The following is a 25,413-nucleotide window of genomic DNA, read 5'->3' as shown; positions in this document are numbered from 1 at the left end:
ACCTTCTCTATATATACGTCGACGTCTGAAGCAGTGGTGTCATCACCACTTGACATTGTCGTTGCTACCTGTGAGTGTTATCACCACTTGTTCGCCTTAAAACCATCATGTTCTTCGCACCAATGTCTTGGAGTGAACCAATGGATCGTTTTCTTTGCACTATCGTCTCAGATATGCACCATCATCTGGTCATCATTGTCATTGCCATCTACACTGATCATCTTAGATCTGTAAACCCGTCGGTGGTTTCTGATGGAGCGATAGTGGTAAGTAAAGATGGAGGGTTGTTGGAGTCTTGAGAGGTGGTTGGAAAACCATCACTGTTATCATGATTTTTGGTGAAGCATGCAACCGGCCACAATCTTCCTCTTATCCTCTCTACTTTCTTCTTTGTTGATCGATTTGTAGATCTAAGGTATGGATTCGGTAAATAAACACTTATTTGTGTAACGTCCCACAACTTTCGAGTAAAAGTTTTATTTTAAATAAGTACCATTCATTCATTATTCCAAAAGTCGATCAGAATAAAAGTATTCTCAAAACATCAGAGTAAAATTATAAATAGTCAATGCGAAATAAATCTTCAGGGGATGCAGTGCGATGTAGTCGGACCCTTCCTTTTGAAACCAAAAGTACCTGAAAACATTTTAAACATAAACCATAATCACAAAGCTAAGTGAGTTTCCCAAAATACCACATACAACATACATATAAACAGGGCCCTTCTAAATTGCATACATGCCCCACCCACATCATAACGGGCACTGCCCATATAAAACATACATACATATACAAGAGTCACAAAGACAGCTAGCATCCTACAAACATAATCCAGTGGGCCGACATTGGTGCCTTCGACCCACGAGTACAATGAAGAGACTCACCTAAACTATTCAAAGAAGCCCAACAGCTACCTCAACAATAGAACATCTAACCCAAGCCAATCCTTACTCAATCGAAGCCAATCCTTACTCAAATGCTAAATTCTACACAAGTTTGACCAAAAGTCAAACTTGTCAAAAAGTTAATGGTCAAAGCTAAGGTCAAAATTGCCAACAACAACCCTCTATGTCGTGACCTTCCTTGGCCACGTCGTGGGCACAAAATGCCAAAACAGTCGTTGACTCCCCAATCGCCACGTCGTTGCAGCCTAAGGCCACGCCGCGGGGACGGGTCTAAACAACGCAAACGAGATTAATCCATTTTCTTCCAGTTTTAGGAGCTCCAAAGCTCAGATCTGATCCTTTCCAAGGTCTTAATGGATAAATTTTCTAACTTTATCCATTAGGAAGCTCCCAACCACCGAGATATAGACTTTAAGTCTCAAAACGACCCAAAAATGCATCATTCTTAACTTAGTCCATTAAGTTAAAGTCTCCCACTTTCATATATGAATCAACAAGATGTCTAGATGGATAAAATTTTATCCATAATAATGCCACAATCTTCCAAGATCTAAACTTTAATACACAAAAATGACCTAAGGGGCCAAGATAACTTGCATTGCAAAAACGGAAGACAAAAGATCATAAATTTCCTAGTCCGTGGGTCCAAGAAACATTCACAACTGATCAAAAGATGTTGGAGTTCACTCAACTTCAAAATCACCCATAAAATGGAGAAAAAGTGTCAAACCCCTCAAATGACAAGATCTAAAGAACTAGAAAGCAAGATTGGGACTTTATACTTCAAAATAATCCATAAATGTGATAAGCATAAGACGAATCAAGATTCCATTAGTCATCAACACCTCCAACAATAATAATATGAACCTCTCCATCGAAATTAGTTTGCAAAATTATCATTACCCTTTGATTAATCGTAGTCATTTGTCTTTTCTTTATTTTGCAATGTATAGCATCCATACATCCCATGACCGTCTTTCTTCCAATATTTACTGAATGTGTCATTTCCTTTAGATTTTGATTTATCGTAAGCAAAACCATTTCGTTTTGGTTCTTGTCCGCATTCTTATCGGGCTATCCAGGAATTTTACTATGATTTTAGAAACTGAAATTTCGATATAGAAGGATCTACTTATGGTCAATCAATTCGGATAGATGTATTTTAGGATCATATCATCTCAATGGTATTCATTCATATGTTGTGTGTGAATTTAGTTAGTTAAATGTAGTTGAGAAATTGTCATAAAAGTCTCAATATTTTCAGAAACGTTGCACTTTAATCCCAAGATTTTTTTTTGAACATAAAAGTCCTGATTATTTGGAAAAACACAATAATATGTCATTTCCCGTTAAAAGAGAAAAGATGATTTTTTTTTGTGTGAATTTGAGCCAAAATGGAATATCAGGACTTTTATGTTCAAAAAAAATCTTGAGACTAAACTGTAACTTTTCCAAAAATATTGAAACTTTTCTGACAATTTCCCAATATTTGATATATTTTTTTAGCTATTGACGTTGGTAATTGGAAAACAATTTATTTAAACATTTTTTTTTAAATTTCGTTTATGATTAATTTCAAACAATTAATCGTTTTTCCAATGTATCATTATCTATTTTTTTTTTTTTAATTTTACGTTGTTTAAGCTATTATTGTTTTCATGTTGTTTTACGAGAATAGTTATAACAAATTTTATTTACTAATCATAGAAAAAACAATATTTGTTAATAAAATGAAAATTATAAACATCTATTGGTATTTAATTGTTAAGGAAATTAAACATTTGGTTGAAAATTATATACTAACCGAATGGAATTTTAAGTTATCTATATATAAAGTTATTAATAATGCTAATTATTTTAAATCTTACTTGTGCTCATTTGTGTCGTACACCAAAGGGCAAAAATAGAAAGGACAATTGCATTCCAATATTAAAAAAAATGCAAACATCTTAGAATTTCTTCTATATAAGTGGAACACATGTAATACTTGGTAGCAAGACTTTTTCAAAACAAAGATAAAAGGTACCTAAATAAAACAATATTTTTTTACTCTATCATAACATAAACCATAAGGTTAAATGTTCATCTATGATTAACGTGGATATGATGCATACAACAAAAAATGTCGGCAATCAAAGTATTGATCATTCCCATATTTTTCTTGCCCATAAACACTATAAACACAAACTAAAATACAATTACGAATATAAAGTACAATTACAACCACCCATAAATGGAAACTAAAATAGAATTACAAACATAAAGTTACCACAAAACAACCAACAGTGAACAATAATCTTCATATAACATAAACAAAAGGATATCAACATAGAAAAAGAATATTACGAACCACATCTTAATATTAGACATCCACTACAATTAAATATACAACATCCGACCATCATTTTTTTAAATCCATCACACAACAAATCATATTTTGCCTTTTCTATATAAAAACACAATGTAATCAACATTCTTCTTACATGAATGATTGGAGAAATATGGTGCAATGTTGTTAAAACTGTAATATTCCAAATTGATGACATTATAAACTAAGAAGATGCATAAAGAATTTCACTCAAAGTGAGATGTGTAGGAAACCAAGAACTAAAGAGAGAAACAAAGATTCAAAAATCCTATGTAACAACTTATATAATATGCTTGATGTATAAGCAATTAATAGTCATTATTAAAATACATTTGAAAAGTCATTAGAGAATATGAAAAACATGAGAGTTTCAAATAAATATGGTGCTTGGAAATATGCCTCTTTTATAAGTCATTGAGTGTATTGATTGTTTATTTTAAAGTTGAAGAGGTGTGGGAGTTTCAAATGCATGAAACGCTAGGAAAAAGAGGTGTGGGAGTCTCAAATGCATGTGATGGTAGAAAAATGACTCTTTCATAAGTATAATATGATATGATATGATAATTTAGAAACTTTTCTAGCTAATCGTGACTTCATAATAAATGAAATTCATGACCTCATATAAAATAATTAAAGAAGACAACAATAAACAAAGAAGACATAAAATAGACTGTTCATGTTGATGCGTCAATGCAACACCTTAAACAAACTCGCAATCTACAATAACACATTGTCATGTAAGATCGATTACAGTTTTTGAACATTACTAATAGTTAGTTTCCATAAAAACATATACATTAAATCTTGAGTGCAAGTACTAACCAGATTGTACACAAAGCTTTTCCTGGTATCGTCTTTCAATTAGTGTTTTCATGTCTATTGTTGTGATATCCTAAATAAATAACTAAATAGGAAAATTACAATGACACTACAAAAATAACAAATAACGAAAAAAAAGTTATGGTATACCCCTAAAGGTCTAAACGACTACTTTTTCTAATATTTGTCGCAAATTACCATTAATGTTACACAAATATATTACAAACTACATATCTTTTTGCGAATTTTCTTTTTACAGGGCATCCTCCCATATATTTCACGATTTTTTTTATCATATTCTAAAAAATTGATGTTAATTCACAAAAAAAAAATTATAATTTCACAAAAAATAATCAAAATTCACGAGTAAGTTGATGTTGTGTAACACTTTAATTTTTTTTTTCTCACTTTGTCTTTCTCCTTTCCCTTTCCCTTTCTTTATCTTTCAAAATGTTATTTTTTTCTTTCTTAATGTCATTCTTACAAATTATTTTTCTTTCTCCTTTTTCCCTTTCTATATTTCAAAAATCTTTTACATCTTGATTCTAACTTCATGAAAAAATAATAAAAGATGGATGGTGTATCCTTCTTTTCTTGTTTTGTGTTTCAAAATTTTCATCCTTTTTAATGGATATTTTCTAAAAATAGTTTTTCTTTTAGAAAAAAAAATCCATATAGACTAAGGGTCGAGTTGTAAGTTCACTTAAGTGTATGGGCAAAACCATTAAAATTAGACAGATAACCTGTTTGCAAAACAGGAACTGACGGGCCTCCGAATTTTCATTCCAGAGATTATAAGGATCGATGTTATAAATCTTAAAAGTTTTGGGTTATATATTTCTTCAACTTCATCCCAACAGCCCAAAAGCATTGATGGCGTTTTCTATTAAAAATAATTTTTTTTATCAAAATTCAATTGTAATCTATATAGAAAACTTCAAAACCATTAGGGGCATGTGCCCTTATTTTCTACTTGCATCCGCCCCTGCCTTGTAAAGTGTTCTTCGTTCTTTATTTATAGCCGATATTGAGGGGCAATACCTTCTTCCTACACCGAATAGGTATGTCATCATGTCGCATTAATGACCGTACCCCCGAAGGTAGACTCGTATGTACTTGTTAGCTGTTTTTACAGTTGTGGTTCGTTGGTTTGAGGACGCATCAGTCAAACATCCTTATACATAATATTTTTTGTGAGCTCCTATTTATTGTTACACTGTTGTGATGTATTCTCATACTTTGTTAATTATTTCATATGGTTCGGCATATGATTGCTTCGGTATATGCCTGGTCCGGTATTAGGGATGAGCATGGTTCGGTTTCGGTTTCAGTTATTTCGGTTTTATATTTCGGGTTTTTAGTAACTAAATTATTAGTCCCGGCTCATTGGATTTTAAAAGCTCATACTTATTTAATATATACTCTACTACAAATATGCAATATATCTCGTCCATTTAAACAAAAAAGGAAATTATTGTAAAAAAATGGTGTCTATTTTTTGTTTGCGTTTTCATTTACGAATAATTATTGTGGGATGGTCGAATTAACTATTTCCTTCATTTTATAGTATAAAAAAATATTCACTTTTGAATCTCACAATCTATATGAAATGTATGTGATTTGAATCTTTTTATATTTTTAATCCTCTAACCTTTCTTATTATATTGGCGTTTCACCTAAACCATGAAATATTAATTTTTATTATTTTATAGATTACTTTATTAATGATGTGATATTTATATATAAAACGACGTCATTTTGTGTATTTCGGTTCGTTTCGTTTTTTTTTTTTCAGTTTCTAAATATAGAAAAATAAAACCGAACCTAAAAAATCGGTTTTTCTAAAAACAAAAACAAAACCATCGGTTTTTTAAAATGGTTCGGTTTTTTCAGTTTCGGTTTTTGGTTTTTTTTTTTGCACATCCCTATCTGGTATATACCTAATCCAGTATATACCTGATTCAGTACATGACTGGTTCGGTATATACTTGGCTCGGTATGTAAGGAGGATATACATAGATTGAGTTAGGTTATATCCTATTAGGAACAATCAAAATTTCGAAAATCGGGATAGTCATGGTCGTATGGTCAACATTATCTGAATTTCAATCAATAATGTATGAATGTCAATATCGCTTTAGTTGTAAACATAGACTCTAAGTTGTACATTCAACATACATCAAACAAAAGAATTGATTCTAATATAACACTTTTTTGTTATACACAACAACAACATGTATTTATTATTTAAAAAAAAATATTATCCAACTCATTTAAAGCATAAATTATTGTGAAAAAAAAAAAAAAAAACTACTTTGTAAAAACATCTCCTATCAAATAATTCTAATATATGGCGAGTAGTGACAGAAAATGAGAAATTAGTAAATGAAGCTCAAGGAAAAAAGTTTCATTTTCCAGTTAATTTATATAAAATCCAAACGTCTTTTCACTAAATCATGCTTATAAGGACTTTTTTGAGTTCCTGTTGATCTATGTTTATTTCGTTTCTCAAATCACGCGTTTTGTGGGTTATTTCCAACTTTCAACCCACCAGCACTATTATTATGGGTCGAAAGTCGAAAAAGAGGTGTTTTTAGTCGGAAAAAAAAAAGAACGAAGAATAAAGTTATGGTCTATTTTTTTTTTAAATCGAAATATTTTGGTGTTTTTTGTGATCATTATTAGTATTCGAATTGGTTCACGAAGACAAAGAAGTGAAGAAAGGTACAATGGGCTAGACCGCTAGAGGCATTATAGTATTCGTCTTGTTAAAAATCTTTGGGTTGGGCTACGGTTGGGTCGTACTTTGTAGTTGTAAGCACAAAAAAGTTGAAAATGATAATTGATCTTAAGAATTGATTCATAAATTAAATAAATAAAATAAAAAAAGAGAAAAAATTACATTTTTAGCCCCTAAAGTTTATGTCTTATTGTACTATTTCGTCCAACTATTGAAAATGTTGCAAACTTAAGTGTTGTTTGTTTTTTCAAAACGAAAAATGTCAGAAGTCTATGGATCACCTCTACAACTCTCTGAGGTGGACCAAATGACTGTAACATGTAATAAAAGGTCTGTTTATTTTTAACGTCTGCCGACTGCTGCAATAAGTTAAAGTAAAGTGTGAAGATGTTTGAACTTTGAAGCAGATGGTCCAGTGTTGCGCCACGCAGCACAAGCACATCAGTTTTTAAATCAGAAGTCTTCTGAAAAACAAACAACTGCGAAGGGTCAACTGTTGTGCGTGCGCTGCGCGGTGCAACAATAAGTAGTCAGAAGTGATTTAAAAAAACCAGCACCTTAGTTCCTAATCCAAACTAAATTAGAAATGTTTTCCCTTGGAACTTAACATTGTCTCCTTCTTCCCACACTCTCTTCCATTTAGTTCATATTAGAAGAAGAGATCAGTGGATTTCATTTCTCCTTTTTGTTCGAATGGTAAAACCTCCCTTTTCATGATGGCGTTTTTTGCATGCAACCATGGACGATGATTCTAATCATATTCCCATGGTAACTGATAAAGATTGTGAAATACCCTCGTACGAGCTAGTTGAAATTGGATAATCTTTTCAAAAATATTTACTTTTTGAAAATAACATTGAAGAATGTTCCAAAAACTCATAAAAACGGTTCCAGTTTAAAAGTTAATAGTTCCAAGTACGAGGGTTTCCAATTTAAATATTATTACATAAGTTTAGTAAACCATAACAAGCTATAGCTTTCTAAATGTCCAACCTTGCTACATAATGCCTTCAACTTCATCTACGAGTATTTGTCAAAATAATAGGTTAGGCTTGGAGAGCCTAGTAAATAATACCAAAATCCGGCTATAGAATGAAATTAGGGATGGCGATACCCAAATCCTAAGTCAAGATTCCCAAACCATTTGAAAAACCTTTTTCAAGATAATGACCTTTTTCATAACCATTTCCTTGTATCACAAATTATTTCCAAAGTCATTTCTCATTTCATAATATAATATATAGAAGTTTAAAATAGATAGGTTCATAATCAAGATGCAATGCACATGCAACTAACCCATCACAATCCTATATTCTCAAATAAGTCCCTCATATTCTAAGGGACAATGGTATATGACTGTAACGCCCGTGTTTCTGGTTAAGCATTATTATTATGATGTAATAGTTATGGTCAACAATTATTACCTATTTTGAAGTAATTAAGAAGAAATATTTGAGTATTATGAGATTTATGTGGAACATATGGGCTTATAATGATATAATAAAACAATAATAAAAATATGCGTCAAAAATAAAATAATAGATAGACCCAATATCTATGAAGGAAGTTGAAGTAGTCGTGACAAGGATTCCGGAGATATAAGGACGTTGAAATCCGACATATAACGAAGAAGTTATGACCCGTCGAAGTTTTACGACTAAACCGACACGACGCCGCGTATCGTGAAAAGTGAATTTTTGATAAACTACTTTTTAGCCTTAGCAATCTAAACTAAATTTGTAGTATATGTTAAACTAAAAACATATATATATATATATATATATATATATATATATATATATATATATATATATATATATATCGAGAACGTCAAAATCTGACTTCGTTTGAGGACATTATGCTTTTCTAAAATTTAGCATAGCAGTAGACAGTCCGAAAATCGAAATTCAGATCGATCAATTTTTAACCGACAGAACCTAAAAGAGAATCGAATATCTCGTTAATAGGAGCTCAATGATATAAAGACGGTCGAAATCGGACGTTGGATGATAAAGTTATGAATTTTTAACGAACTTGTCTAAGCCTCTTAAAATATAACTCTAAAAATAAAGTCAAAATTAGTCGATGTAGTCTAAACGAAAGTTGTAGATCACGTCGCTACCTACGCGTGGATATAAGGAACATCAAAATAGAGCTTGTATGCGAAAGTTACAAATTTTAGAAGATAATTAGTTTTTGGGATAAATCTCGAAGTGCCACGTGGCAAGATCTGGGCCAGTACTTCCTCCTCACGGCTTTGCACGAGATTGAGACACTCGGCAGGATTACGCCCAGCGTAGCTCGGAGTACACCCAACATACTGAGTATACCCAACGTTCCCTTGCGTACGCCCCACGTACAAGAGAGCTGGCAGCCTATAAATAGAGCTCGTTTTCACTCATTTTTCTCACACCTTTCTCAACCAATCTCTCTCAAACACCCCAAACCCTTTTATTCTTTCCCCTGGAACCTCTTAGTTGTTAGAAGCGAGTCTCGGAGCGCCAGAAGACCCCGAGAAGTAGAGCTTTCGGCTCAGAAGTTCTGCCCGCGCAGAACCCGGTTCCTCGCTAAGCCCCCTTGTGAGAGAGTTATGCTTACCCTACTTTAAATATAACTTATGTTTAAGTTCATTATCGTTATTATAAACCTATAAACAAGATTTATCATTGATTCAAAGTCATTATACTGATTGATTTATTTACGGAGATGATGTTTAGGCTGTGATTTAGTGAGGTGTTTAAAGTGAGATTTCCAAACAGTATACTTCGTATACCAAACGCACTCTACCTACGATATAATCCTACCTGGTTGTTCCTTACTTGATACATCATGAAAGTAGACTTCGAGTTAATAATAAATCTAGACTAATAATTAGTCTCAATAAATATTAGACTAAAGTTTAACGATAATAATACTAGGTTTTGTCAATGGAAAAGACAATTGTTAGAAGCGAAGCGCTGCCCAAATTTCGAGTCATCACTTTAACAAGTGAGTGCATAGTTACTTTCATCTTACACACACACACACACACACACACACATATATATATATATATATATGAAGTATTTAATATAAATTACGTGCTATATGTGCATATTATCTGTGTTTTGGATATCTATGTTGGATGAACGATTTATACATGTTTTACTTGATTTAAATTGTATATGTATTTTATACCTATAAATATGTTGGGTAAAGATGGGCAAATGAAATACATGATGAAAGATAAAATAAAATGATGAGAAGCCTTAATGTTAAAGTTGATCCAGTCATCTAGCGAAGTATAGATGACGACCATAGATTATTCTAAACAGTCCAGTGGAACACTGACAAGCTCGCAACCTGTAGGTGTTTTTGAACTACGTGTTCACTAGATGTATTCCATCCCCTGATGGTTGTCTTACTGACATATATTACTGAGGAATCCCCTAAGCAGTATTTTTGTAACATCCCGTTATTTTCTTCTTGTAAAGTCAAAATTGGGTCAACTAAAGTCCTCTTTATTAATTGGATTTTATTAAGGTTAGTACAATAACCTTTACTTATTAAAAACTCTAAGAATATTATGTGTTAAGAAGGGAATAAGTTGGATCTGAGAACATTCGCATCATCCTTTTTCTTTCTTTTCCCTTCGGACAACAGCCTCGCAACCGAGAACAAGCACAGGCTTCGCCCGTGAATGAGGGCCGCAAACCCTCAGACCGTGAATGCTATCTCGACCACAGCAACCGCCTTCAGACCACAAACGAGGTTCACGGCCGTGAACCCATCGGACCGTGAACCCTCACCTATATATATGGGTGTTAGCCATTTTTTCCTCATTTCTCATCTTCCAGCAGTGAACTCTCCCATTCTCTCTCAAGTATCATCAGCCAAGAACAACCTCTCTCCTTAAGAACATGTTAAATTCATCCTTTCTCATCAGATTCAAGTGATAATCACTAGTTCTTCCTAAGATCTAACAATTATCATTTCTTGATCTTGTTATCATTTCAAGAACATCCTTCAATCTTCTTATACTAGGCTGAAATCCGTTAATTTCACTAGTTTTCACGAAGAACATGCAAAGAACACGAAGAACACCCATCTGAAAACCTTTGAATCTTCTTAGGAACTTGCTTAGGATCATAAGGCGTTCTTCATTCATCAAGAAATCAGGGTCGTGAACTCTTTATTTGGGTCGTGAACACTTCAAGTGTTCTTGGACCATGAACCCATCAAGGGCCGTGAACCCCTCTTGTGTGGTCGTGATCATCTTTCAGCCCTTCATTTTCGGTTCTAACACTTCATTGTAAGTGTTTCCTAGCTCTTAAGGTTGTTTCCTTTATATATTAGCTGTTATAGGCCCTAATTTCATACATATATATGTTAATATATGCTAAATAGGATCCATTTGTGCTCGAGACTTCACTTGGCATACCAAGCATCTTATGTCAATCTTTCATCCAATTCACTCACACAAATGTGAGTTCATACCCCCGTATTTTCATAGTTTTTATAGTTTTAGGGGGGGGGGGGAATACAAGTCTAACACAAGGATTTTGTGTTACAAACAAATGGTTTCAAAATATCTCACCAAAATGGATTTCAATTATCATCAAATCAAATGGTATCAAATTGTGTTAAAATGACATCAAGTCACCAAAAGTATTTCAAAATGCTAAACTCTTTAAATAATTTTATAAAATTATATTTTTCCCCAAAAATCATATATATATATATATATATATATATATATATATATATATACACACACACACACATACATACATACATACATAAATAAGATTTAAAGGGCTACGACCGATAACTTACTTTATTTCCTTTTCCTTGTTTGGATGTGGGCTTAGAGTACCGGTTATCTGTCCGAATGTCGTTTAAATTTTAGTTATATATACTTGTATATGTATATAAATATAAAAGTTATTTCATTTAGTTCCAATACTGTAACACCCAAAGTTTTGAAGGCCAAGAAAGGAAAGAAAACCCTAAGTTTAGGGGTCGACTCGGCAAGTCCAAGGAGGGACTCGGCGAGTCCGAGCGGGATCCGGGTCGAGGTGTAAGTGACCAACTCGGCGAGTCTGGTCTGTGCAAGGAAAACCCTAAATTCGGGACTTGAAGCCTATTTAAGCGCCTCATTCTCTCCCCTAGGGTTCCATTACTGCCTCTTTCACCCAGAACATTAAACCCTAGCCGCCATATCCTCTTTTTGAGCCATTTGTTGCCTTGGAAGGTGCATTAAAGCTTGGAGAAGGAAGAAGGAACTTGGAGGAGCAAGAAGGGACTATAGATCTGGGATTGTGAGTTCATTCTGAGCATTTGGAGGTAATAAACGAGTTCCTGGACCCCTTTTGCACCTAGATCTATGTGTGGTTGTTGGGGCTTTTTAGCCATAATGTTATTATTTTGAGTTAGAAGCCAGATCTGAAGTTGCTACTTTAGATCTAAGCATATTATGGTCTTGAGAAGCATAAAGTAGCAGCCCTTGAGTTGATTATGGAGCCTCCTTGCCTTAAACCCTAGTTTATGGTGTATTTTGCCTAGATCTCCTTCTCTACACGTAAAGTTTGCAACTTTACGTGAGGAATAGGCTTGGGAAGGGTAGATCTACAGATTTGAGTCCCTGTATGACTCAAAAGTCCTCTGCATGTATGAAGGACCGGATGGACTCGGCGAGTCCTTTGAGTGGACTCGGCAAGTAGCTTGAAGATGAGGAGGAACTCGACGAGTTGGATGAACAGCTCATCGAGTTGGATGAAGTTGGGCATGAACTCGGTGAGTTGGAAGAACAACTCGGCGAGTTGGATGAAGATTGCCTTGTACTCGGCGAGTCAGGTCGCGAAACCCCAAACCCTTCGAGTTTAGACTCGAATCAGTGAGTCGATTAGAGACTCGGTGAGTTGGACAGGTCAGGACTCGGAAATCGGTAGACTCGGCGAGTCATGGACTGACTCGGCGAGTAGAGTCGCGAGTGGAAGGACTCGGAACTTATGAACTCGGCCTCGGCGAGTCAGTAGGGTGACTCGACGAGTAGGGTTGACCTGGAAGGTTGACTTTGACCAGGACTTTGACTTTGACCAGAGTTGACTTGGTAGTCTTTCGGGGGTCAGTTAGACTCAGTGTTGCATTGTTATTGGTAGCTCGGGGAGCGGGTGGAGCCGGAGTTCAGAGAGTTGTCGGGCAGCGGCTAGTGGGATCATCAGCAAGTTCAGCCAGTGCAGGTGAGTTTCCCTTTGTATGAATGGGTCTACGGCCACAATGCCGACCCATGTAGTTATGAGTAGAAGACCTGAGGGTTAGCCCTAGGCACAATATGCTAGTATGATATACGGGACGAGGTCCAATAATAGAGGGCGGGTGCCCAAGGAATGGTTTATGTGATAGTTTATACTTGTTGTCTGTGTGATACCTGTATGTGCCTGGTAGGGAGGTGAGTGTGGGCGAGGTCTCGTATCTCACCAATAGCAGAGTGTGGATGGTGTTCCACATCTCAGTAGCAGCAGATCAGGGGCGAGGCCCAAGTTAGGGAAGGAGTGAGGGTGGGCTGGGCCCGTACCTCACTATCAGCAGGAGTATGGACGGGGTTCCATGACTCATCAGTAGCAGGACAAGGGCGGGGCCCAGAGATAGGCGAGGCCTTAGGACAAGATCCGTTAGTATGTGTTGAGCTTATGTGATGTGATGTGATATGTTTATGTGCTATTATATGTTAGTGGGCGAGGCCCTGTGACAGGTGAGGCCTAAGTGAAACAGATCTGTATCCGAGCGGGGCTCGAAGCCAGGCGGGGCCTGGAGGCTGGGCCGTTGTAGCGGGAGAGGCCCAGGATAGCGGGCGTGGCCCAGTATGTGCAGTATGTGGTTATGCATGGTATGTGGTAGGGTGGGGAACTCACTAAGCTTCGTGCTTACGGTTTTCAGTTTTGGTTTCAGGTACTTCCGGTAGCGGAGGGAAGAGCTCGGGGTGATCGCATGGCACACACCATAGTTTAGACAGCCTGGGAATGTTTACTCTGATAACGAACATGTATTTTGGAAACTAATACTCTGTTTATGTTTTGAAATGATGAACTTGCTTAAAGTAATGTTTTATTAAAAGAAATTTTTAGTTTTGAATTTTGGGACGTTACAAATACGCTTGGTAACATGTCGATCAAGGGGTTGCATTCATGAACAATTAATATCATTTTAAAAAGTACATATAAATTATAATAGATATAATTTATGATTCAAATAACACTAACTCACAATTCAAGTATACTAGAGTAAACCATTTTACAAGAACAAAGGTTTGATTAAGAACTAATCAAGGGTATACATTTTACAAATACACTTTATGAATACTAATTCAAGAGCATACTATTAATAATTTATTTTAGAATGATTGGGGTTTCACTTCTATTATACACGTAACGTCTATATACTTTTTATGAGGCAATAGATTCAGGTTGTTTATTCATTCAAACAACATAGTTAAAGTCTTGACATTATAACCACAATATCCAGTCAGGGATCGAAACAAGTGTGTATAGATCTATATTAGGATTAGCAACCCCGCACTCAGACTACTAGCTACAGCCGGGCATACACGCCTACGAGTGACACTTGTTATCAATAGTTTTGATGCCTTCAAAGCATTGTTTTAGGCCATCTAGTCTCAGTATGGTTATAATAACTCATTAAAAAGATATTAACAATACAGTTAGTTTATAATTAACTAAACATGAGTACATTTTCAAAGTACCAGTTTACAAAGATACAATTTACAATATTACATCTCAGTTTACAATAACAGCTGGTGAAGTCAGACACTCTCACTTTTATAGGTTTTACAAAGGAATACTAATATAGAATAGTGGTTTACAAACATAACGGTTTTATATGATTAAAACTACTTTTCATATACAATAGAAAATATATGATTTTTTGGAACAGTTTACATATTCAAGGAACATAAAACATACTTTCAAACATAAATACTTATGTACCCACTCAACTTTATGTTGATACTCTATTTTCAAATTACTTGTATTCTCAGGGAATCAGTAGACAGGTACTCCCCGAGCTTTTGAGAAGATGGAGCTGTTTTGATTCATGTCTTCTATTTTTTGCTATAACTATTTTTGGTGTCAATATACAATGATTGAATACATGTAAAAAATTATATTTATTAATGCAATGGTTGTTTGTACTTTGATTACTATAATGGATGTGTTGTGATACTACAAATGAAGTCATCCACCCCAGACGTTTCCGCCGTCTCATTTGGGGGTGTGACAATTTTCTATCCCAATAACGATCCTTAGGATAGGCCCCTTAAATTAGATACTTTAGGGACAAAAAGTGAGGATAACGGGAATGGGTAATTGGGTTGAAGGATTTGATGAAATTAATGAACTTAATTATTGTGGGTTGAAAACCCTATGTGCTCACCAGGCTCTTAAGCCTGACCCACTCGGTTTCTTGTATTACAAGTAGTGGCAAAAGAGCACAAGAGTGATGATTTGATGAAGGATCTATGGATTATAGCTAATTAGAATAATAGACGTTTGTAAGGCATGTACAATTTCTGTTTATGCTTATGTATTGTATTAACAATGACATCCCAACGTTTTTAACATAATTAAACACATTTCTTCAAAAATGATTTGATAAAATCTTTATCATATTTTTTGGAACAAATTCTGCAACATTATTCTTCAAAATGATACTTTGATTTTTAAATAAAACATAAACAAATTAGTCTTTTTTGACCGTGAAATTGGGGATGTCACAATGGCTCTACCCGAATTGATGCATCATGCCAATCTAATTCGTTGCCATTGAATTAATAAATGAATCAATTTATGACAACATGGTCATATAAAAGGAATCACTCCTTATGATCTACTTTAGAGAGTCATACGACCATTAACATATCTATTATGGAATGAAGTTGCAAATTCCATCCCCAATCTTGTAGCTTGTGAGTCACGAAAATCACTTCCGCCCACTCAAAGGGAATGGCCCCCTTACGTACATTGTCCTGTAAGGAATCACTCGTTGGTTTAAAACATTATAAGTTCGTATCCTATATGTGATGCACAAGTAAGGATACTGCAAAATTACTTTTCTAAAACATATATCATTTATCAAAGACAAAACTTCAAAAATGGTCCCTATGGTTTTCGAAAATATCAAGTTTAATCCCTAAGTTCAAAAAACCTCACAGATGGTCCTTGTGGTTTCAAAACTTTTAACATTTGATCCTTCCGGCTCAATCCGTTACCATTTAGCCGTTAAGTAAGGGATATTTTTGTCATTTCACTACCCAGGGACCATTTATGAGGTTTTGTATTACTTTTTTTTTAAATAAATAAATAAATAAATAAAATTTAATATGCAAGGGGTCCCACCTCTCTTTCTTTCTTTCTTTCTTTCTTTCTTTCTCTCTCTCTCTCTCTCTCTCTCTCTCTCTCTCTCTGATTCACCGGTGGAAGAAACAACCACTGGAGATACCAATTTCTGGCCTCCTCTCCGGTCACACTTTACCACTTCCCACTGCCCATACACCACCTGCTGACACCACCGTTTTGGTCGACCAAGCCCCACCGCCATAAACCGCCACACTCTCCTCCTTTGATTCCTTTTCTATCAAGCAAGTTGACAAACACCCTTGAAAACCTGTTACTGCTTTCCCTTTTCCTTCCGTGTTGAGAACCACTAGAAGCAAGAAAATCCAACAGTAGGGCTGCCACCCACTGCCACAAAACCGCCACCATTCCATCGTTGTTCTTTCAATAAACCACCCACACAACCTCCAGCCACCTGTCGTTGCTTCTCCCCATCCCTTCTTGTGGAACTCGCTGGAACATAAACAAAAATTGAGCATCAGAAAGCTATCGGAGCAGCCCCCAGCTACATACCGCCACCGTCGTTCTGCTGCTGACGGTAAGCCATCTTGAATCACATTGTCGAGACTTGTTGATTGCAACTGAGACCAAGAGACCCAACAAAGGGTCCCGATTTCCTTATTGTGCATCCTGAAATCGCGATCAGTTAACCAAAGAGACCCAACGATGGGTCTCGATTTTTGTTGAATCTCAAACCTGCAAATCACAATAGGTAACGAATCTGGTTGAAATTGGGGGTGGGTTCTTGTGTTCATTGTATAGTTTAGGGATGAACGAACTTGTTTTGCCACATATTCCCGTTTGATTTTGGGTTTTTGAGATCCATCTGATGAAGATGAAAGGATGCAGGCGGTGGAGAAAAAGAGAGAGAGAGAGAGAGAGAGAGAGAGGTGGGACCCCTTGCATATTAAATTTTATTTATTTATTTAAAAAAAATAATACAAAACCTCATAAATGGTCCCTGGGTAGTGAAATGACAAAAATACCCCTTACTTAACGGCTAAATGATAACAGAGTGAGCAGGAAGGACAAAATGTTAAAAGATTTGAAACCACATGGACCATCTGTGAGGTTTTTTGAACTTAGGGATTAAACTTGATATTTTCGAAAACCACAAGGATCATTTTTGAAGTTTTGTCTTTATCAAATCAACCATGTCCCAAATTATTATTTTCATGCAATGCACATATATGTCACAAGGCCGCATATCATTTAATGTACATAAGTATAAGCAATACTTTCAAAAACATTTTCAGATTTAAACGATGGCATATACTTCATGTATGTTCTCACCTCAACAACTTGTGTTGCTATAATACCTTGCTTCCATGCTCAATAGCCTCCTAAACACCACCTAATGATGTGTATAAAAGTCATTTAAATGGCAGAAATACCTCTAAGATATTGGTAAACTCAACTTAATGCTTTATAATACCCTTTTTACACTTATATATAGGTATTAGAAGTGTCAGTATGCTAAACGGAAGGGCCAAGTTCAAAATACAATTTCATGCTCTTCTCAGATTATTACACAATCGTGTTTTGTCAAAGCAATGTACTATGCTCAATTTGCTTCCAAACTTCACCAAATTGTATATATGAGTAAACTTCACCAAATTGTATATATGAGTTCTAATGACTTAAATAAGTTCAATTAACATTATTTTATCCAAGTTAAGTCCTATAATCACCATGACTTAATGATTAAGTTAATTTACAAGAGTTATAAAGAAGCTTAAGTAAGCTTCAAACACTAAATTTTGGCTCCAAAGCTCTTAATAGCTTCCAACATGGTTTCTATCAATTCCAACTAACTAATAAGTTCTTAATGCAATTCCAAGCACTTTATAACCATCTTAATGAATCAATTACTCAAGAATCCAAAGCTTGGAGTTGGTGATTCCATCCTTAACATATGATTCCAATTATAATTGTGAAGTTGTGGTGGTTCTCTTCTAATGAAACCTTTATAATTCATTAAGTCACCAAATCACTTTTAAAACTCTTTTTACTTCATGTTTTGAATTCACTTTATCTTTTTCGAGTGTTCACAAAAGGTTTGTGAGATTATTATTGTTCTAGAAGAACTTTTCCTTCGTTCCAATCGGTGGATTTTCCTTGAAATCACATATTACATCACAACTCTTTCATTGAACAATTAAACCATCATAAGGATCAACAATCATCTCATTATATCTAAATTTGAACTTAATTACACAATCAAAGGCTAACTTATCATTGCTAATGTACAACTATATTATGATATTAGGGTTCATATCACAAAATTCCATCATAGAGATGTAATTAACCATCCATTGATTAGATAACAACCTTATGAAGAACTATAAAGCATTTAGAACTTTATGAAATAAGACCTCGTCATGTTCATCCTTACTAGCACCCCATACAGAAAATAAAATATATATTTTTTATTTTTATGGTTTGGATTTTTTTAATCACCTTAACGAAGGAGGAGGACTTCAACCACCAAATTATAAATATTTAATTATTCTTGAATTCGAATTTGAAAGATCTATGGTTACCAAACCCATCAATAACACCCAAACTCACAAATCTCACAACTATTTTTTAGTTGTAGCTTGAAGATGGTTCAAGAAATGGATTTAGCATCTAAAACTAGAAATTGATTTAGCAATCTAAAACTCATATGTATATCATTGACAAGAAGGAATTTCGAAATTTACTAATCCTATAAACTCCTAGATCGATAATTAGAAGAGGAATAGAGAAGGAATCTACCTTCCAAGCAAGTAGATGAAGAAGGGATGCTTAAATCTTCATTAGAACTTTAGGTGAGATTCCAAACTTTATTCATGGAGAAAAATCGCCAAACACACACACACACACAATGGAAGAATACGTTGAATGAGAGAGAAACATAGGAGAAGATGATCTAACTTTAAAACCTTAAGCATTAAGCAAGAATGGTCCCTTTACAAGAAAGGATACATAAGTCATTTTATATGGATTAAGGACCAACATTTTGAACCACATGGACCATTCACATAAAAATTTTGGAGACTAAATAGTCATTATTGGTAAGCTATAGGGATCATTTATGTAAGTTTTCTTTTTTCAATAAAAACAACTTGTTAATTTTTTAAAGTAACAAATAATGTTTTTACCAATATCAAGATAATTATTAGTATCATCTAAGAACATGTGTTTATTAATAAGTTTAACTAGCATTTGAGTGATATATTAAATTACATAAATACATATGTTTTTGTCTATAATTACAATCACGTAAACACGTTATCATGGTTCTGATATTTTTCTTTTTATGATCTAATGTTCAAAAAACATTTAAGTCCTCCACATTTTAATTTTTTCCTTTATACACAATCAAATTTCCCCTTTTTAATTTTTTCCTTTTACACAATCCCATTTTAATTTTTTCCTTTTACACAATCAAATTTACCCTTTTAGTATCCACATCAAAATCAACAAATCGCATTTGGTATGGAATTTGAAAAGAAAAAATACATTAAAATTATTCATTGCTTCAAGTTGTTTGTTTTTTCTCTAATTATTATAGATTAACCGGATATAACCAGCGATTTAAGCAATAACAATTCTCTAATGAGGATAGCGACATGCGGTTGACACGAATACGTTTGGATAACATTTAATCATATATTCATTGTTAGTGGTCCCATGTCTCAACCCAATTATTCAAACCCATGGGCTGCATTCGGTTTCAATATCTATTTTAAAACTTTCCACCTTCTACCCTCATAAATTCCTTACACGATTATTTTTCACCTTATACTTGTCGTTGATAACAAACTATTCTAACTTATTTTTAAATGTGAACCGATCGAAACAGCAGTGGTTTGTCATCTGGATTATCAATTATTTTGTTACTAGATAAGGCACTAAACTTAACTTTATATACAATATAACTCTAATGGCAGATTTAGAATAAAATATCATGTAACACATACGATTTTAAAGGTAGTATTAAAAAAATAAAAAAAATTTGAATTTTTTACATCATGCCATACACATAGGCCCAGCCCGAAAATCTAGGTTACTTTTTTTTTTTTTTTTTTTTTTTTTTTGAAAAGAATCCAATCTAAATTACTTAATAACTACATAAATTCATCAGTCGGTCACACTATGTTAATAACACAATGACACAAAAATGATAACATATTTTGTTGGCGTAGAAGGACCATTTAAGGGTAGGAGGAGGATGTGTTGTGATCGATTTTCTGAACGTAAATGAGGGAAACGAGCATAATAGAAAATATATACTTAAATATTAAACAATATATATACAAAATGACTTTTAGCCTAGTAGTATCAGATGTTGGTTTTTCTTTGTTAATGTCGAGGTTCAAGTCTCGTAGAGAGGTGACGTAGTTGAATTAAAAGTTGTTTAAAAGCATACTAGATTTGTCGTTCCAAAAAATGGTTGGAATGTGAATGGTTGTGTAAGTTTTTAATGAATATGATGTAAATATGAATGCCCAAAATTTCATATTACTATATTCTTAGAATCTCATCCATGTTATTTTGTTTAACCCAATCACTTCTAATCGATTCTACCCCCAACTCTACCATCTCTAAACAAATTGATTTACATTATTCATGAGCATGAAGAAAATATGGTAGAATAGATATAACAAGAAGTTTTGTGAATTCCTATATGAAAATCAATGAATGATGGTTATCTTCAGCTATCCATCATCGACAGTGTCATGTCGTCATGCTCATATTGCCAACACCGCAAGTAGATGATGTTTATTCCGCTTTCACGATCTGGCTTCTCCTTATTTCGTGGTTCCGTCCCTCGAGATTTTAATCATTCATTCCACCTTTATTCTGGTTGTTCCTATCAGATCTGCACATACATACATCTACATAGAAAATATGTTTTGACCTCTTTTCCTTTCCTTTTTTTTTTTTTTTAAATTTTTTTTTTCAAAACCATACATAAGAATAAGAACCCCCCACCCCCAAATTGTAATCTATCTTGGTCTATCTTGGTGGTTTTAAACCTACGAAAATGACCACCATGATTATTTATTTATTTATTAAATTTTTTTTTTGAGATTTTGTAAGTCACCACATAACCTAAATATATAAGGGCTAATTATTAATCTAGCCAAATTAAAAAAGTAATTAACCATTTTTAGCCAAAAATTAGGAATTGTCCCAAAATCGCTCACGAAACCGTAGGTTTTTAGAATCGTCTACTGTTTCGCTAATTCGTCTAATGTTTCATGTTTAGTATACAGAAATTCATTTTGAAGATATAAAACACGGTTTTTTCTCTATAAAATACGGTTTCCCAAACCGTAGCTTACGGTTTTGGGTTAAATCTACGTTTTTTTAATGAAAACTACAGTTTTGGATTGAAGTCTACAGTTTTGGGTTAAAAAGCTACGATTTTCTGCATTGTGGACTTGTACACCGTAGGTTTCGTAACTGTTATAATTTTTTTTTCGGTTTTTTTTCAAAAAAAAAAAAAATTATCCCCATATACAAAAACTACTCCTAATCAACAATAAGGTAAAATTTTGATTAAAAATGGACGTATCTCGTTGTTCTTCTGGTCCTCTATTGAGAGAAAATAGTAGACAATGAAAAAAAAATGAGGAAAAAATAACATAAACTGAAAAATAAGACACTATATACTATGGGCCAATATCCCACAAAAGAGTAGATGAGCCACGAAAGAGTAGTTTTCGAAGATTGGTCATAGTCAACCCTAACCTATCTACTATTTCGTGGGCTAGTTTTGGCTAATGCGTTTTCTTAGCTAATTTTATATAAGTAATTAGTATATTTAACTAAATTAATATTTTCCCCAATATATAATTTAGCTTTTCTTAATGTTTAAATAACACAAAATAAAAAATAACATTTTGTTCCTATTTAGTTATACAATCCATAAAAAATAAAATATCTTATTATATTAACCGGTGAATGCAAATCTTATCCTTCCGACTCGCCAGTATAAGCCTATACCCGACAAACAAAAGTTTCTCTTCTACGAGTATGATTTCATGAACTTGTTAGCCAAAAGAAATAAATAAAAAAGAATTTACTGGATGCCGTCGTCATCGAAAACGTCAAGAGCAAATTTATAACATCAAACTTGTTTTATGGCATTAAGGATCAAATTTTGAGTTTACAAGGGTGGGAATTGTAACTTCCCATACGTTGCCAAGTTCTTATCATTCGGAAACCAACAACCCGACAACCGGCGACTCCTATACCACTACACTGTTGAATTAGATATTTGTTTGGTGTATATAATGGATAAACACAAAATTTATAATTTATAATATTAAATAAAGAAAAGATAAAGAAATCGGTCGTACCCAGAAAAATCAATTTAAAAGCCCCAATTTTGTTAAAGAAAAAGATAAAATAAAAATAAAAAGCGACTACACTGTTCTTCCGTGTATAAGAAATCGGCACTTGGAGTGGCCATAGTAAACGCACAGAAAAATCAGCTCCATCGAAATCAGTGTTGGGAATTTCGTGTTCATCGGAACAGAGTTTGCAGATTGCGAATAGTGTTTTTTCTTTTTCATTTTATCGATTTTGACCAAAAAAACTTTCCGAGTGTTTGATGAGAATTTAATTTCTGTTTTCTGAAAAGTATCATGGTAATGGGGAAAGTTTTCAAGGATTCTCTTAAAGCTCTTGAAGCTGATATACAACACGCTAATACTCTGTAAGTATCTCTCTTCAAATTTCTCGTCTTTCCAGTGTTAATTGCGACTTCATTTTTTTTTTTTTTTGAATTTTTTCTGAATTCGAAGCTGTTTTTTGCACCTATGAAGTGGTCGTGGCTAATTTTTTGTTGAATTTGAGAGATGTTAGATCAAATCGTATGATCTTAGTCTCTTTTATAATTATTGGATTGATGTCGACATGGGTTTAATATCTAGAGTTTCAGATGTTTACCCTGATTTTTGGATAAAATTTGCTGATTTGATGGCTTATAATAAGAGTCCAATTGGGAAACACAAAAATGATTTTATGATTTTCATATTATTTGGGTCTTAGAGAACCCCTGTTTGTTGGTATGATGTGAAGTTGTGTAATCGAAATGACACCTCACCTCATTTTGACTGATTTAATGCGACAAACATTGCAATTTATGTGTTAGATGTTCAAGTTGTTCAATTTTTGCAACCCGATTGATGTTTTCCTTTGATTATGACACAGGGCTTTAAGTTCCCCTCGGGATCACGACGGAGCAACCCTGCAGATGAGACTCTCTTGCAGTCCAGCCATCGATTTGTTCTCCTTCTTCTTCCCATGGACGGATTGTAAAATCGCGGGTGCCCTTGGGTTGCTTCGGATTTTCATTTATATGGTATATATCTATTATCTCCTCCCTTATATCTACCAAATTACTGTTTTGCCCTTGCATTAAACTCACGAATCTTGATGGAAAAACAGACGTTTGCTGATGGCAAAACTACCATGTGCATTCAAGAAAGGAGAGCAAGCATCAAAGACTTTTATGGTGAGTCACATTTTAAAACTAATCATTTTCATTTCTATCTTGAGTTCTGAAAAACGAATGATTAAAATCTGCTCATTATGTGCTTAAATTGTGCATTTTTACATTAACAGATGTTCTATTTCCTTCGATATTGCAACTTGAAAGTGGGATAACGGATTTGGAAGAGAGGAAACAAAAAGAAATATACTCGAAAAGATATTCACGAAAAGACGGTTTTGACAAGGGAAAACTCTCGGATGCTGATGTGGAAAGAGAAATCGAATGTGGGATTTGCATGGAAACAAATAGTAGAGTTGTGTTACCGAATTGCAGCCATTCTTTGTGCTTGAAGTGTTATCGAGATTGGTAAGTTTCTCTCTTACATCAAGTAAATGGGACCCATAATTACATGTAATAGCACAATGTAAATACTAAATAGTAAATACATTGTTATTGGTAAAAAACTAAAAATATAAGTACACTGTTATTATGATAGAAAAGTAAAGTATGTTGTTATTTCCTTTAATTTGGCTTAATCATATTCCCGTTTGTTTTCTAGGCATGAGAGATCAAGATCATGCCCATTCTGTAGGGATAGCCTTAAAGAAGTTAATGTGGATGACTTGTGGATTTGCATTGAAGCGAATGAAGTCGTTGATCTGAGTGTAATTTCAAAAGAAAACAAGAAGAGGTTGTTTGTGTACATAGAGAAGTTGCCTCTTATTATTCCAGCTGCCATTTGTGATCCCGATGATTCCTATCTTAGATAAGGAATCGGAATTAGCATAAAGTTAGGGTTTATGATGTACATAATCTTACAAATTTGTATGTTTTAGAGGTGTAAATCCTGGTTTCTTTCCCTCTTTCTTGACTATGAAATTCTGACTGTTGATTGTTCTTGATTATTCGTGATTTTAAAACAATATCAGAGCTTTCTAGTTTAGCTTTTTGTGGCACCTTACTTAAGCATCAAATCATTAATCTAAAAAGCTTCAAAGGTCTGAATTTTTTCATCAACTTATTTATGAGATCCATTAATATAAAGGCATAGAAGAAATGAGAAAGGGAAAAAATTGTCCTTTTTAACCTTTTTTGAGGATAAAAATTACAGAAAATTCTTGATTTTAAACCTTCCATATATAAGTTAAAAACATTTTGGTCCTTGAATACAGTTTTTGTTAAACCTAGAGGACCAATTTTACAGTTTTGTCTTGTTTTTTTTATATAAGTTGTCTATTTGATAATGTTTGTAAAATAGTGAGACCCACCGACATGATTAGCAAAGCTCTCGCAGCTTGTAGATTTAGAAGCATAATTAAAAAGCGGTTTCATATGAATTGTAGTAGATGATCAATTTGTTAAGTGGAAATCTTTAATAACAAAATTTGTGTACGTATTATTTATTCAAATAGAAGTATAAAAACATAATAAGTCGGCAATATGTTTTTGTTGGCCACCAATCAAATTCACCGACCCTCACTCACTTACCTCTAACCCATCAAACCATATTCAATTACCGACCCACTACCTCCTATGAAAATGAGAACCTTCCATGGTTCCACCATAATCTTTTTTTCTTCAAAAAAAAAAAGAAAAAAAAAAGTTTGCTATCAAACCCACCACACCCCACACCAGAACCCATAGGCCATAATTCGATCAACACATCATTAATGGAAATGGAACTTTTAATCGACCAT

At 34.0% G+C, this 25,413-nt stretch overlaps 2 protein-coding genes across 4 annotated transcripts; one reads left to right on the top strand and one right to left on the bottom strand.

The window, feature by feature from the left end:
* Positions 1-15,521: 15,521 nt before the first annotated feature.
* LOC111880087 (uncharacterized) lies at positions 15,522-19,210 on the bottom strand. Of its 3 annotated transcripts, XR_002846338.3 has the most exons (3): positions 18,982-19,171; positions 17,515-17,575; positions 15,522-15,854 (listed from the first exon to the last, which is right to left on the bottom strand). XR_002846338.3 is itself a non-coding variant. In XM_052767571.1 (2 exons), exon 1 carries the CDS (start codon positions 16,974-16,976, stop codon positions 16,350-16,352), a length of 627 nt encoding a protein of 208 aa, XP_052623531.1. In that variant the 5' UTR covers positions 16,977-17,133; the 3' UTR covers positions 15,522-15,854; positions 16,225-16,349. The 3 variants fall into 3 exon arrangements, 1 of the variants encoding a protein (XP_052623531.1); XR_008226789.1 differs by lacking the exon at positions 17,515-17,575 and having other exon boundaries at positions 18,982-19,210; XM_052767571.1 differs by lacking the exons at positions 17,515-17,575; positions 18,982-19,171 and adding an exon at positions 16,225-17,133.
* A 3,369-nt stretch (positions 19,211-22,579) lies between these two features.
* LOC111880082 (E3 ubiquitin-protein ligase AIRP2) lies at positions 22,580-24,659 on the top strand. The gene is made up of 5 exons (XM_023876490.3): positions 22,580-22,936; positions 23,434-23,584; positions 23,671-23,737; positions 23,848-24,082; positions 24,276-24,659. Exons 1-5 carry the CDS (start codon positions 22,866-22,868, stop codon positions 24,484-24,486), a joined length of 735 nt encoding a protein of 244 aa, XP_023732258.1. The 5' UTR covers positions 22,580-22,865; the 3' UTR covers positions 24,487-24,659.
* The last annotated feature ends 754 nt before the right edge of the window (positions 24,660-25,413 follow it).

Source organism: Lactuca sativa, chromosome 9 (genome assembly GCF_002870075.4).
Source record: "Lactuca sativa cultivar Salinas chromosome 9, Lsat_Salinas_v11, whole genome shotgun sequence".
NCBI classification, from domain to species: Eukaryota; Viridiplantae; Streptophyta; class Magnoliopsida; order Asterales; family Asteraceae; genus Lactuca; species Lactuca sativa.
The sequence above is the reverse complement of the archived record's forward strand: the minus strand, read 5'-3'. Positions and strand labels throughout refer to the sequence as shown.